Source organism: Dermacentor silvarum, chromosome 3 (assembly GCF_013339745.2).
Source record: "Dermacentor silvarum isolate Dsil-2018 chromosome 3, BIME_Dsil_1.4, whole genome shotgun sequence".
Lineage (NCBI taxonomy): Eukaryota > Metazoa > Arthropoda > Arachnida > Ixodida > Ixodidae > Dermacentor > Dermacentor silvarum.
The window spans coordinates 180,257,400-180,271,681 of NC_051156.1; the positions used below are offsets into that span (position 1 = coordinate 180,257,400).

Below are 14,282 nucleotides of genomic sequence, written 5' to 3' on the forward strand. Positions count from 1 at the left end.
TGTAAGGTTTTTTTCTTTCTTTCTTTCTTTCTTTCTTTCTTTTTGTGCTCGGAATACGTCAGCTGTGTGTGTATAATGCACGTCTCGTCGACCTCGTCTGTAACTCCGTTGTGTGTCTCTAAGAGCACGTATACGTGTTTTTGAAAAACTTTATACCCTGTTCGTTTCACGTTCATTTTTTTTTTCACCCTCTAGTTTCACAGAGCCTTCGAATGGGTGTGCAGCATTATTAGCCCTGTTTCCAAGCCACTGGGCGCCTGAGACGCTGCCGGGCAACTGCCAGAGCTGTATATATTCCCTGATCCTAACCTTACAGCAGATTAAATCTCGAATTACGGAATTGTCCTAAACAGCTTCTTTATTAGTGATCATTTACGGACCAGCCTGAAATTACGTAATAATTTACCGGAACCACATTTTCGGCATAGCGCAACTTCGACGACAACTTCATTCTTTGCGACATGTAGACGCGATTTGTACTAAACATTTACAAAGTGCAGCTTCGACGTAAACGCGAAAGTTAAACCCCCGTGAATGTTTTTGTTTTTTTTACTCAGTTTTTGGAGAGCAGAACGTTGCAGTCACGAAAAAAAAGTTCACTAACCTTTCTAGGTGTCAGCAAACTATGGTCATGTAACAGTGAGTGTTCCATGGCAAGCAGCTGCTACACAGGAGGACATAAAAGAAAAAATGTGCCAAGAAGTTTCGACCCGAAATATATATATATATATATATATATATATTAAAATTTTATATATGTATCGGTTCAAGATAACAACAGAAACCTTACAATGCTCTATGCATCAGCGCCTCCGCGCCACCTGAACGCTTTATACAACGCTGAACCTGCACGCTTTTTTTTTTCTTTCCTTTTATTGATTCTCGACTCTGCGTGACGTCCTTACCAAGCCCGCAGAACAAACGCGAGTCACTGGGGCAAGATCACAACAGAATTCGCATTCTCTGTACCTTGACAGGGCTAACGATAGTCGCGAATTCAAGCGAAAAAGTTTAAGGCTTTGCTGTGGCCAGAGACAGCAATCCGCCGAACAATGCCGTCTATACTTACTTCACAGGCGCCTTCGCAACAACGCGCACCGTCCTGTGATGGTAGGCAGCCGGTGATTTAAGAGCTTAATGAACACGCTCTTTATGATGACGCCGGTGGTCTTGCTGTTGCTATTGTCCTTCTCGCTTGGTGAGTACAAAGTGATCGCATGATTGACGTCGCGTTCCCGGCGCTGTTTCGAAAACTGCAGGCCTTGAACCCGTCGTTCTTCGATCCTGCTTTAGAAGGAAAAGCGAACTGTTGTTGACAGACACTTTTATTTTGAGAATCACGGCTGAATTCATAAGACTTTTCCTTTCGTAATTTCTCTCTGCCATTGGCCGGCCACTTTCGGCCAGAATCATGACTGGCTGTAATGTTTCTTACGAACATTCCTAGTACAATGGCTTTTTTGAGAGTACGGGCCATGAATATAATAAAAGTGGCGGAGAAAATATAATTTCTCTAGATACCACCAAAAGACCCTTTCTGCGTGTTTGCATCGAGAGCCTAATGTTTGCTAGTACGATGTTGGCATGATTTACCCGTTAATCGAAATATTTGTGCCCTTGAAACGCTAGTGCATTCTGCTCTCTTCTCGTAGCTGCTGTACTTTAATGCAAGTGAAACGTATCGTCTGTCTTAGGTTCCACCCTACAAAGCCCTGCGTGCCATGTTTAGGTATAGCAAGCACGAGAAACATGTTCTACTTTCGTCCTGGATACTGGTAATACATTGGCTTCAGTAATAAGCTGCCAGCGTGGCCGTGTAGCATTGACAAGAGCTCTAGTACTAAGCTTGCGCGTTCAAACAGCGGTAGCTTTTGCACGGCAGTATCGTATGTGATCGTGCTCGTGCGCGGACGTCTTGAGTGACAGTGGCGACGTTGCAAATGAAAGACAATAATGCCGAACGACCTCAGAACTCTTGATTCAGATATTGACAGGCGTAATGTTTGCCTGTCAATTGCTAGTAGGGGTGGTGGTAACTAGTGGTGGCAACATAATGTATTGGTGATGTCTCGCTTCGAACAGCAGCATGTTTGTAACCTACTAATGTTCTTCTTTATAAATTGGGCTCCATTATGACCATTGTGGTCGGGCTCTGTTAAGAGGAGGAATCTTGTTTTTCGCTACTTCATAACCTCGGCCCAATTTACGAAGCTTTTTGTTTGTAAGTACTATTTGCCGTGGACGCGCCGCCTGTGTTGCTGATATTGTCCAACGTAATTATTGGTTTCCATCAGCTCTTACTAACTGTTCCAGAGTAAGAACGCTTTTGTGAACATGCGTCGTGTTTATCTTCCTTACATAGGTGTTCTTATAGCGAGTAGTAACCTACTTGTCGCGGGAGAAGAGGGGGGGGGGGGGGGGGGGGTGACAATGTTTTGACACCAAAACGTCCCATGCACCTCTCCGCCCTCTTTCTTTCTACTGCCATCGATGACTATGACTGAGCAGACAGCCTTTGCTTGAGCTGGTTGCGAAGAAGTGCGAGGATATCAGGCATTTCTCACGTTTTGTTTTTCTTTTCGCGTGAAATGGTGAATTTGCATCTCAGCGATTGCGCAACAAAACACTTATGCGCACTTTCTATTATTTTATCTTTAAATTTCACAGTACAGGCAAGCAAAACAGACATCCCACAGCCCAACTGCACTGCAACATTTGTAAGTATATAGCTTCCGAGAAAAAAAATGCCCTCGTAATTTTTTTCTGTGCACTTTTCGTATACTGGCGACGCACACAATGTCTATTACTAATAGCACGCTTCAAGGTAAGAGTATTGTCATTAGCTATATGCGTGGTGTTTTGCTTCCTTTTTCTGAACATTCATCAAGGTTTGTGGCGGTAAATAGTGGTAAACTAGCGTCCTTATGCAAACACAGATCGAAAACAAGAGATGCTTTAATGTATTTGTCGGCCCTGTGCATCGATCTAGTTTGACCGGGTAACATTGGTAACGCTGGTTAACACCACAACATTCATTTTAAAAAAAGGAGAGAGAGAGAGAGAGAGGGAAACAGTCACTACGCGATTTCAGTTCTGTCCATCAGCTCGCTTCACTCCGAAGTAAATAGGATCCACAGATCTTGTTTACAGGTGTTGTAATCGACCTGCACAAGCAGGCTTGGCTTTATGTCGAATCGTTCTCATTGCAAAACAAAAACTTTCTTTTAAAGATGGCGTTTAATGAACATTCAGATCTCTTTAAAAAGATTTCCTCGAAGTCAACGGCTCCAGTTGGTAAATCCCAGTGCATGCCCTAAAGTGATCAAATAAGTATGGGTCATCAATGAAGCTTTGTTATTTAGTCAACTATACATTTCGATTTCTAGTGCATGTAATGTCCGCCTCGTCGAGTAATCAAGCTCAGCGAGTAGAACTCTGCCTACTTGGCCACAGGTATATATTTTTTATTGTTACCCCCACGGTAGCCCCGTGGCTATGGCATGGCGCTGCTGAGCTCGAGGTCGAGGGTCCGAACCCGGCAGCGGCGGCGACATTTCGGTGGGGACGGAATGCAAAAAATGCTCGTGTGCTTAGATTCGCGTGCCCGTTAAAGAACCCCAGGTGCTAAGAATTAATCCGGTGTGCATGCCTCATAATCAGATCGTATTTTCGCACATAAAGCTCCATAATTTTTAAACAAATATTTTCAAGGACCTTATATGTGTATATAAACACCTAATATGCGCTAACACATCGGACAGATGTCCGAGCTAATCAAAACATTTTTGAAAACAGTAAACGCCATTTTTTTTATTACTGGAACGGAGCTGCAGTGCAGTGCAAATGGACAAAAGCACGTTGCTCAATATTCTCAATATGGGGTGTAACTTATTCCTTCGCTGAACATATAAAGCAAACTGCCCCAACAACACATGCATTATGTCTACATGTTCCCCGCCATACGCGTGAGATGAAGAAATTACGCAGCTTATTTTGAAAACGGCAGGGGTGGGAGAATATTCAAAGTTTCGAATACGGATCAAATATTGCGCACTAACTATTCGTATGCGCATTCAAAAAGTACCTATTCAGTATTTTCGAATACCTGAAACTAACCAAATATTTCGCAACAACTGATTGTTAAAATCTGGTTACTGTTCTCCATCTGCTAAACAAAGTATCGTAAATTGTCAAAAGTCTTACAACGACAAAGGTTTGCGAAGGAATGCAGAAACAAAATGGATACTGCAAGCTTTGTTTTCAATTTCGCGGCGGAAGCCTACATGACAGCCTGTGAGTATTGCTTGTAGCATCTCATTTAATGTTTTCGGCAATCTAGTCATGTAGCATTTTTTTATCGTTTGCGCTACGACAAGAGACGTTTTCCTTGCAACTGGCCCTGTTGCACGTGTTTACGGCACGCAAGTCCTTCAGCAGCTTCTTAAATCCTTTATTTATTTTTTATTTTGCCACAACTTCTTATGTTCCTTTCGGCAACCATTTATTTGGCGCTTTTGTAAAGTTCTGTTCCATAAAGCCACCATTCACTCTTATAAAGCTTGTTTTCAACCACGCTCTCAAGATGTTGAGAGGCTATTCAGGCAGTTTCTGACAATTAGTAATGTTGTGTTTAGGATTGATTCTTTGCGCCTGATAGTAAGCTGTCTTTCTTTCTTTCTTTCTTTCTTTCTTTCTTTCTTTCTTTCTTTCTTTCTTTCTTTCTTTCTTCTTTCTTTCTTTCTTTCTTTCTTTTTCGACTTGTCAGTACAGGCATGGTGCCTCATTCTATAGAATAAATATTCGTGCTGTAAATACGTATATGCGTCTGCGGATGACTATTCGATATTCGACACTTACTATTCGTATTCGATTCGTGTACGAACAGATTTGGTATTCGCCCACCTCTAGAAAGTTGAAATAACTTCTGTAATCAACAGCAAGGGGAAGACGACGACCAAACAGAGCTTTCACACTTCGCGGTAGGCTCACAGAAAACGTCAGTCCAGGGTTCACATTCACTGGGAACATGTTGGTGTCGGTGCACATTTTGATATCATCCGCACAGATACCGCACTTTCCTGTAAAATCTAATGCGCGTTTACATTGTGTGTGAATCTCGGGGGCAGCTTGTTTGCAAGTTTCGACAAAGACAAGGTGACAGTTCTTTTTGTGAGCGCTAAAGCGCACTAAAGTGAGACAATGATGGCACATTTGACTGGTCCTTTGAGAGTGCTCTCGCGGCGCTTTAATGGTCATGTGATATGACAATCAAGCCATACTACGCAGACAAATGACTGTAGTAGCATTTTTCCGGCTTCGTTAACGCCATATAGGAGCGTGCTTATCGTCTTAATAAAGATTAGTTACTTGAGTATAAACGACCTACGAAACTTCGCAGGAGCGCACGGAAACGACCGGTCTAGTCTATTCTGTTAGATCAATCTGTCAAAACTCCGGCTGCATTTGTTTTGGCACAAAATGGTCCACTTTTAAAGGAAGAATGTGAAAGCCAAAATGTTTCCTTTATTGAATTCAGCTCCAAACTCTTGGTGTCGTCAACCTCATTATGAGGTCGCAGTTACCACATTATTTTCGCACGTACGGGCCTTTTCAGTCTATACAATATCGAAAAAGTCTCCATGTAGTAGTAGTAGTAGTAGTAGTAGTAGTAGTAGTAGTAGTAGTAGTAGTAGTAGTAGTAGTAGTAGTAGTAGTAGTAGTAGTAGTAGTAGCAGTAGCAGTAGTAGTAGTAGTAGTAAAACTTTATTATATTCAGAAATCGGACGGTCTCCTATACCCCCATCCCCCCAGAGGGTTAGGGGGTGAAAAACGGAGTTTGTCCAGCAGGGTAGTGCCTCTATTCCAAGGAAAGCTCGTTGGATCAGTTTTAGCTGATCTTCCAAGGCCGGGCTAGACAGCAGCGCCTACCATTCGTTCCATGTGCCGTTTGTTTCGTGTTCTCCGTACTCTGCACACTCCCACGTGATGTAAAAGAGTGTTGGTGTTGCTCCACACCACGGGCTCCAGTTTGAGCTTGTTTAGTACTTTGAAATGTAATTGAAATTGGAATTGAATGAAGTACGCACAGGAACGGGATCTGAAACGAAAGGCTGCGTAGCCTTTACATAACATTTAGATAAAATTAGATAACAGTGGCGCCACCAAGCCGTTTGTGTGTGTGTGTGCGTGTGTGTGTGTGTGGTGTGTGTGGTGTGTGTGTGTGTGTGTGTGTGTGTGTGTGTGTGTGTGTGTGTGTGGTGTGTGTGTGTGTGTGTGTGTGTGCGTGTGCTGGGTGTGTGTGTGTGTGTGTGGTGTGTGTGTGTGTGTGTGTGTGGTGGTGTGTGTGGTGTGCGTGTGAGTGTGTGTGTGTGCGTGTGCGTGTGGTGTGTGTGTGTGCGTGTGTGTGTGTGGTGTGCGTGTGTGTGTGTGCTGTGTGTGTGTGTGTGTGTGTGTGTGTGTTTGTGTGTGTGTGTGTGTGTGTGTGTGTGTGTGTGTGTGTGTGTGTGTGTTTGTGTGTGTGTTTGTGTGTTCAGCCAGGTATAAATTATAAGCCGACAAGTCCAAGTTGCGGAGAACGTATATTTTTTTCTAGATACCACCAAAGGACCCTTTCGGTGTGTTTGCATCGAGAGCCTAATGTTTGCTAGTACGATGTTGCACGATTATTACGATGTTGCACGCACGGCAAAGCCCTGCGTGTCATGTTTGAGTATCGCAAGCGCGGTAATACATAATCCTAGTAATATATTTGCTTATCAGACTGACCTATTCGCGATTTCGGGAATGTTGTTAACTTATCTTCGTTGTGTTTCTTGCTAGCATCTCTTATTTTAGGATGTATTTAGTTGATTTGCTCCATTTCATCCACTTATCTTCCATGTGTCCTCGTATTACGATTTGTCATGCCTACTATATGCTGAGTTATATTATAGTAGCCTCTATATAATCTTTTTCATTTATTTGCAACTGTGCTCCGTTATATTATGTTAAACTGGACTTGCGCCCGCTCCCTTCTGTAATGCTTTAAGCCCTGAGGACAGGATGAATGATTTTTTTTTAATCTGACTAAACTTATATTTCCTTTATAACGTCCCTTTAAATGTCGTAGTGCTTTCCTGTGAGTAAAAGGCACACACTTCGGCAGCGGTAAATGAATCTATGATGCATGTTTGCGCAGACGAAGGCAGAGTCAAAGAAAACCTGAGAGTGCTCTGTTAAATTGCTTCCTTTCTTTCCAGAATATACCCGCACGCCGATGCAAGCAGATTTGTCTTACAAGATTCGTCGCTCGCTTTATACCCCTCTTCAGAATTATCAACAAGCCTGACGGTACGAAATGCAAGGTAAGCACGCCGTATATACTCGCCGTCTATAATTAATTGGTTCATTATTAGCAGAGGTAGAAAAAAGTCGCAGTTTCGCCCGAAAGGTGAAGCATCGATTGCGATAGCATTTGTGGATAGCTATGTGAAGTAAAGGCAGTAGTTTTATCAGTCGTATAAACTTGTAAACATAGACGTATTAACTTAAATAACAAACATGATGTCACCCACGCACAAGCAAACATTAACACATCTCACTCGGTGACCGCGGAAACTCGCTGTCAAAACGCTGGAACGAGGAAGCGCGGCAGCAGCAGCGAGCGAATTGACTTTCGTGCTGCGGCTCGCATCAACGCGAACTAAGCCGCGAAGATGCAGCGCAGAGTGGACTCTGTCCCCGCCGCATATGGCTTTCAAGATACAGAGGCCCGAGCGGGAGCGCGCGGCCACCCGGGCCGCCCGGAGTAGAGCGCTTCTTCCGCGGGAGTACAAGCAGTATAAGGTGTTTGCACCGCACGCTCTTCGCACAATGGAGCCAAGCGGCCGCGAATGTACAGCTTCGCTATTCGACCATCTTCACAGAGTAAAAGGGGTGGTGATTTTTAAAGTGAAAGCTTTACTAACCTAGTCGAGCCGAGTTTCACCGTCGCCAGCAATTTGACCTTCATTTGACCGCAGCTGCGCCGTAGCCTTGGAAACGCATCACGTGACTCGCCGCGCCGAGCTCCGCCGCCGCGGGCTTAGCGCATGAGCACTCCACAGCTGGGTTGCCGCTTGACCACGTGACTCTCCGCGCGCCTGGCTAAGAGGAGAGCCGCGCTCGCAGCTTGGCCATGGATGAGAGCGAGGCCGGGCCGTCTTATCTGAGCGCTGCGTGGGAGCGGGAGGCTTTGAGCCGCCGTCATCAAGCGGCGCCTGACCACTCCGTGGATATCGCCCGACGAGCTGCTTCACTGGAGAGGGTCCGGAAAGCCAAGCGTGCGAACCTAGCGTCGGAGACTGAGGAAGAGCGAGCCGTTGGGCTCGCAAACGCTTGGACTTGTCGACTTATAAGTTATACCTGGCTTAACGATGAGTGTATACATAAGTATAATAATTACAGCTAACCGTCGTATTCAAGAACGATATCCGCGATAATACTTTATTTATATGACGCCTGTCGTGAACGTGCCAGAGGAAGCGCAATGAGCGTCCTGGGCACGTTCACGCCAGGCGTCAAGCATGGGCCTCAACTTAAGTTGCGTTCTTGAAGACAGGCCTAAATCAAAGGTTAACCACGTGACACCAAGACTTAACCAGGCTAAACCAAGCTTTCGCTTTGCATAGCCAGGGTTAGCTGAGCTAAGCCGCAGCCATTTTTTTTTAACTGCGGAGCTTGTTTAAGGTCGAGGTTGATCCCTACGGAGCAATGGCGTTCGCAGTTTCGAGCAAAGTGGAGATAGTGTGAAATGAGGAGAGGAGGTGCACAGAAAGAAACAGAGTCAGACAGAGAGCGAGAGAAATAAAGAAAACTAAATGTACTTTCTTGGGGTGAGGCGGGATTCGATCCCGGGTACCCACGGTCCGAATGCGAGCGTCATAACCACTACGCTATACACCCACGCTTGCAGAACATGCATTTATGGGAACCACATGGTTGCATTGTACCGACGATTGTAACACAACTTGTTATGGGCGAGAGAAAGAGAGAGACACAGAGAGAGAAAGCAAGGGAGATAGAAATAAAGAGAAACACAGATAAAGAGAAACAAAGAGAGAGAGGCGGGATTTGAACCCAGGTACCCAAGGTCCGAAGGCGAGCGTCATATCCACTACGCTATACATCCATGTTTGCAGAGCTCCGCTGTTTCATCAGATTTCACAAGCATGGAACTGGCTTATTTTTGTCTTTTTGCAGCGAAGTTGTTAAGGGCTAGTTCCCCAGGATCCTATCCGCGTGTAGAAAAAAAAAAGTTGTCGCAGTTTCACCTGAAAGGCGAAGCATCAATTGCGATAGCAAATTTGAAGAGAGCTATACGGAGTAATGATAGCAGCTTTATCAGCTGTATAAACTTGGACATGCAGCAGCACCGGCAACACGCAGAACTGTTGTCGACGCCGCCGGCGTTTTGCCCGCGTTCGCTCAAAATGCGTGCGGCGTTGGTGACTGTTGCCGGAGCCTCCGATATAAATAGGCACTTGGTGCCACAGCTAAATGTCGCCTCCCTTCCCTGCCCCTCCCCCCCCCTCCCCCACAGCCTTTCGCGGGTCGGAAGAAGGTACGTTTACTCTACATATATGGTGATTGTAGAGGAGGAAAGAGACGCCTACTTCTGCAGCCCTTAAGGGAGCACAGCGCAGAACGCGCGTTTGTTCTCCGCCGTGCGTTCACTCCCCGTGAAAGCGCGCGTCCCTCGCGCTCTTTCACTCGCACATACAGCGTTCGGCGGCGCGCGGCGACGATTTCATCTCCATTGACGTCATACGGAACCTCACGGCGACGGCGACGGCGACGGCGACAGCGACGGCGACGGCGACGGCGACGGCGACGGCAGAAATCTGCTTTTGAGTGTCCATATAATTGCTATCGCAATAAAAAATGTTGTCGCAGTTTCACCTGAAAGGTGAAGCATCAATTGCGATAGCAAATTTGTAGAGAGATATACGGAGTAATGATATTAGCTTTATCAGCTGTATAAACTTGGACATGCAGCAGCACCGGCAACGCGCCGAACTGTTGTCGACGCCGTCGGCATTTTGCCCGCGTTCGCTCAAAATGCGTGCGGCGTTGGTGACTGTTGCCGGAGCCTCTGATATAAATAGGCACTTGGTGCCGCAGCTAAACGTCGCCTCCCTTCCCTCCCCCTTCCCCCCCCTCCCCCACGGCCTCTCGCGCATCGGAAGAAGGCGCGTTTGCTCTACATATATGGTGATTGTAAAGGAGGAAAGAGACGCCTACTTCTGCAGCCCTTAAGGAAGCACGGCGCAGAACGCGCGTTTGTTCTCCGCCGTGCGTTCACTCCCCGTGAAAGAGCGCGTCCCTCGCGCCCTTTCACTCGCACATACAGCGTTCGGCGGCGCGCGGCCACGATTTCATCTCCATTGACGTCATACGGAACCTCACGGCGACGGCGACGCCGACGGCAGAAATCTGCTTTTGAGTGTCCATATAATTGCTATCGCAATAAAAACTATAATCATCCGTATTTCGGCTCCATGTGCGTGGTGGTTTGGCTCCATGTGCATGGTGATTTCCCGCCTGTTCTGCCTTACTTAGCACAGTTGTCAAGCTCGATGACTAACATGACTGACAGGTCATGACATCAATAACATCACATGCTCTTCAGTTATGTCACGATTAATGATAATAAAATCACGTGTAGCGCATACCCGCATTGGGTATGCGGATATAGCCAGGAATATGCGCGTATGAGCCAGGGACAAGAAAGAAGGAAAGAAAGAAAGAAAGAAAAAAGAAAAATGAAAGAAAGAAAGCAAGACGGAAGGTAAGAAAGAAATCAAGTGTGGCTCATACCCGCGTTGGACTTGTATGAGCCGCCGAGAGCAGGAGCGGGAGAGATCTCATTGGATCCTGACGCTGCCGTGCACTGTGCCGCATCTATGAACGCTGTGGCTCATACGCTAGCCTATGACGATAGGGCGGACGGGGCGGACTTGGCGCAGCAAACGCACCACTTGGCCATCGCACCGGGCGAAAACAAGACGCCGGTGTCCCTGCTCTTTTACGACCATGCAGAAGACGCTCAATATAATCAATAATAATAATAAATAACTGTGGCTCCAATCCGCGCTGTGAAGGTGGTTGGACAGCGAAGCTGTAAACGAGACCCAGAACAATTACCCATTGTGACATCACTTGAATTCACACGTGGCTCTAAAAAGAGTGAAACCAGAGACAAGTGAAATGTACTTAACCACACTCTTTAATACTTCACAACGACATTATATTCACGCTGTTCTTCTGGCGTCTTTACTTTCCTTGGTTTACTCATGGTAGCCTGGAATGAACTGAATGTGTTGCTACACCGCGGTGATGTAACTACGTGATTTCTATGCTATTGGGTACGTTTCCACTCAGAGTAGCTTACGCAACCGTAATCTTTACCGGGAAACACACTCGAGAGAAGGAATGCTGTAAGCGACACCCACAACCATTACCCATTGTGACGTCACTTGAATTTACACACGTGGCTCTAGAAAGAGTGAAGCCAGCGACATTGGTTTCACGAGGGTTTTGAATGACGTCAACCCCTTTCGAAGCAGCTGCAAACCTAATCTTTACCGGAACACGTCGGAGGGTGTTCCCATTGTTCACACGCGTCGTATAATCCATCATGTGGTTTTGATGCTTGTTTTGTGGTGTTTCTTTTGAAAACAAGTGCTGGGCTGTATGCTGTATGCATGATTTCAAAGGAGATGTGCTGTTTGTATTCAATTTTAGCCTGGCGTTTTTTGCTTACGCTGACACGAATATTTTCTTGGCAGGTAGAGGTACGCAGCTTCGCTGTAATAATAATAATAATAATAATAATAATAATAATAATAATAATAATAATAATAATAATAATAATAATAATAATTCTCTATAGCAATCTTCACTACAGCAGACCCACCATAGTTACAGCTTTGCAGGCTTCCATCTTCACAGTAGTGGAAGGGCTCTGATTTTTTTTTTTTTTATCTCACTCTCTCTCGCGTTTTTGCTGAGTGGCGCGCGCTAGTTGTTGCGTTTGCCTCGTTTCGCGCAGTGGCCGATTTTGCGCGCTCTGCACGAAAACACCTGATTATCGGTAAAAGTCATTGCCACACTGACGCAGACGCGAGAGGATGAAAGAGCATGACTGCAGCGCTTGAACACGGTGGAAAATGACGTAGTTTCGTCCTCTGCGCATAAACGTGGAAACAAGCAAACGAAACGGAAGTACATCTCTCTTGCTACGGCATACGAAGTAAAACAAAAACGCGCAGACATTCGGTTTGTAAGCTTTATTATTTATCTAAACTTTAATTGATCTAATGAAGCAACAGATTAAACAAATAAGTGATGTTGCCTTGAACAATCTCGAAGTCACGTGTCACTGTGAGTGACATCACAGCACTTCCCTGTATGTCCGCGCACTCGAGCGATTGACGTCGTCTCTACGGCTGGGAGCGCGGAGCCCGCGAGGAGAAGGGCAAACAATGCTTGGTTTGAAATTTAAGCTCGTTCCGCGACGCCTAGGGAAGTAATACTTAGCAGACACCGATCGTTAGCGCACATTGTACGTACTGCGCTTGTCAGTTCAATATGGCCAGACCTGGTAAGGGGCCCTTTAACGTTGACAATCCAGAAATTTTGCAGGGAACGCCGTTTATACCTGTCACCCTTGTCGGTCGAATATTCCGTTCACTCTGTTTTATAGTAATATTGCACTGGAATTGAATCTACCAGCTACGGCTCAAGCTTGCACTCGAAGTTGCGCTCAAGGCTTTGATCAAGGCTTTGCTCGAGACTCTACTTACGACTATATGCTCAACTGTGCAGACGACGCTATGCGGAAAAACACGTGCTCAGGGACTTGCGCATTCACCTGACAACATTCCTGATTTTCTGGCATACTTTACCAGCACGGTAATAAAGCGGTCACGATCTCTAGACAATGCTCCCCTAAACCCCTAAACATACCAGCCAAATATTATTCCACGGCACGCACCAGGCAATCCACATTCTCTCATAAAACATCGCTCGATCTCTCTCCTGTGGCTTTCCAGCCCCCCCCCCCCCCTCTACTGTGCCCCGCCTATGACGACACATACCCACGGGACAGCGTATTGACGCCAGACTTTGGGCGATTGCGTATGATCATAGAGTTTTGCTCCCAAGCGAAAGCTCGGGCACGCCATTCACACCCCTCCAATCTTCAGCCGCGTTTACATGAATGCGACCGTAGCGTATCGCATTTTTTTTTTTTTTTTTGCGCATCGCGGCAATTGCAGTGTGTTTAAATGTACCGCATTCCCCTTTATCCGAAGCAAGCTGGTGTCTCCAGTGGTTTGCATTCCGCCGGTGAGGTGAGGAGAGCACACGGCTGTAGCCGTCCCATCTCCCTGTCCCCCAGTGCGATTCGACTTCGTAACGCATTACCGCCCTTCACACGAACGCGACGCGCTATAGAAATGCATTGCGATGTACGCCACTTCTCGCATTCACATAAACGCCACTCATAAGAGCATCGTGGAAAGGACAGAAAGAAAGGAGCAAGAGGCAGGGCATTGCTATTGGCGCCACAGCATCTGAGAGGAAACGTTGCGTCAGAGGGGAATAAGGGAGAAGTAAACATCGCGCTATTTATGTCTGCGTTATTATTGAGTTCTTTCCACAAATATATGTGGGATATATTCAGCAAAAGACAACGCACTCACTCCAGTGTGTTCTCAGTTAAAAAAAAAAGAAGTTTTAGGCACCCTCTGTATATAGCAGTTGCATAATATTGTCACATAGAGCGCACACTACACGACACCTTAAGTAACGTTCCCTTTGTTCCTTTTCTTGCAGAGATTACTGACCGGAATGAAGGGACATTGTAAAGAAGGAAGGTGCCTGCTTGGTGGCGTGCTTGGTTTCTTTATTAATAGGACTCCGTTGAAGCATATCGGATAAACGATTCCTGACACAGCTATATGCCTTTCTCCGACGAAGAAAAGCACTTTAGTTTACGCCTAATCTGAAAGTATTATAATAAAGGCGGTTGGCCGGTCTGAGCTTAATCTTGCATTCTGAGGATATCCTTTCGTGAGCAGTGACGACTTACTTCCTCATTGGGAAGTGATGACCGGAATTTTGGCGTTTGACATTTGGTGTTTTGGCGATCAGCCTTGGTAAGCCTCTACTTCGAAACGGACCACCCCTCTCTGGTGAGCGAATGTTAGAAACTAAAAGGTGGTCACGTCATGGCACAAGCGCTAACCCACGTTTAAGAT

The 14,282-nt window shown here is 45.9% G+C and overlaps 1 protein-coding gene across 1 annotated transcript; it reads left to right on the forward strand.

Annotated features, from left to right (window-relative positions):
- Nucleotides 1–965: 965 nt before the first annotated feature.
- On the forward strand, nt 966–14,073 carry LOC119446161 (uncharacterized). Its single transcript, XM_037710517.2, has 4 exons — nt 966–1,198; nt 2,668–2,717; nt 7,239–7,343; nt 13,858–14,073. Exons 1-4 carry the CDS (start codon nt 1,138–1,140, stop codon nt 13,960–13,962), a joined length of 321 nt encoding a protein of 106 aa, XP_037566445.1. The 5' UTR covers nt 966–1,137; the 3' UTR covers nt 13,963–14,073.
- Nucleotides 14,074–14,282: the final 209 nt, after the last annotated feature.

Excerpts from the sequence above, each read along its gene's own strand:
- LOC119446161 (XM_037710517.2), top strand. The coding sequence starts at position 1,138 with ATGAACACGCTCTTTATGATGACGCCGGTGGTCTTGCTGTTGCTATTG. Across the intron at positions 1,199-2,667 it reads GCTATTGTCCTTCTCGCTTG|TACAGGCAAGCAAAACAGAC; the intron begins GTGAGTACAAAG and ends TAAATTTCACAG. Across the intron at positions 2,718-7,238 it reads CCAACTGCACTGCAACATTT|AATATACCCGCACGCCGATG; the intron begins GTAAGTATATAG and ends CTTTCTTTCCAG.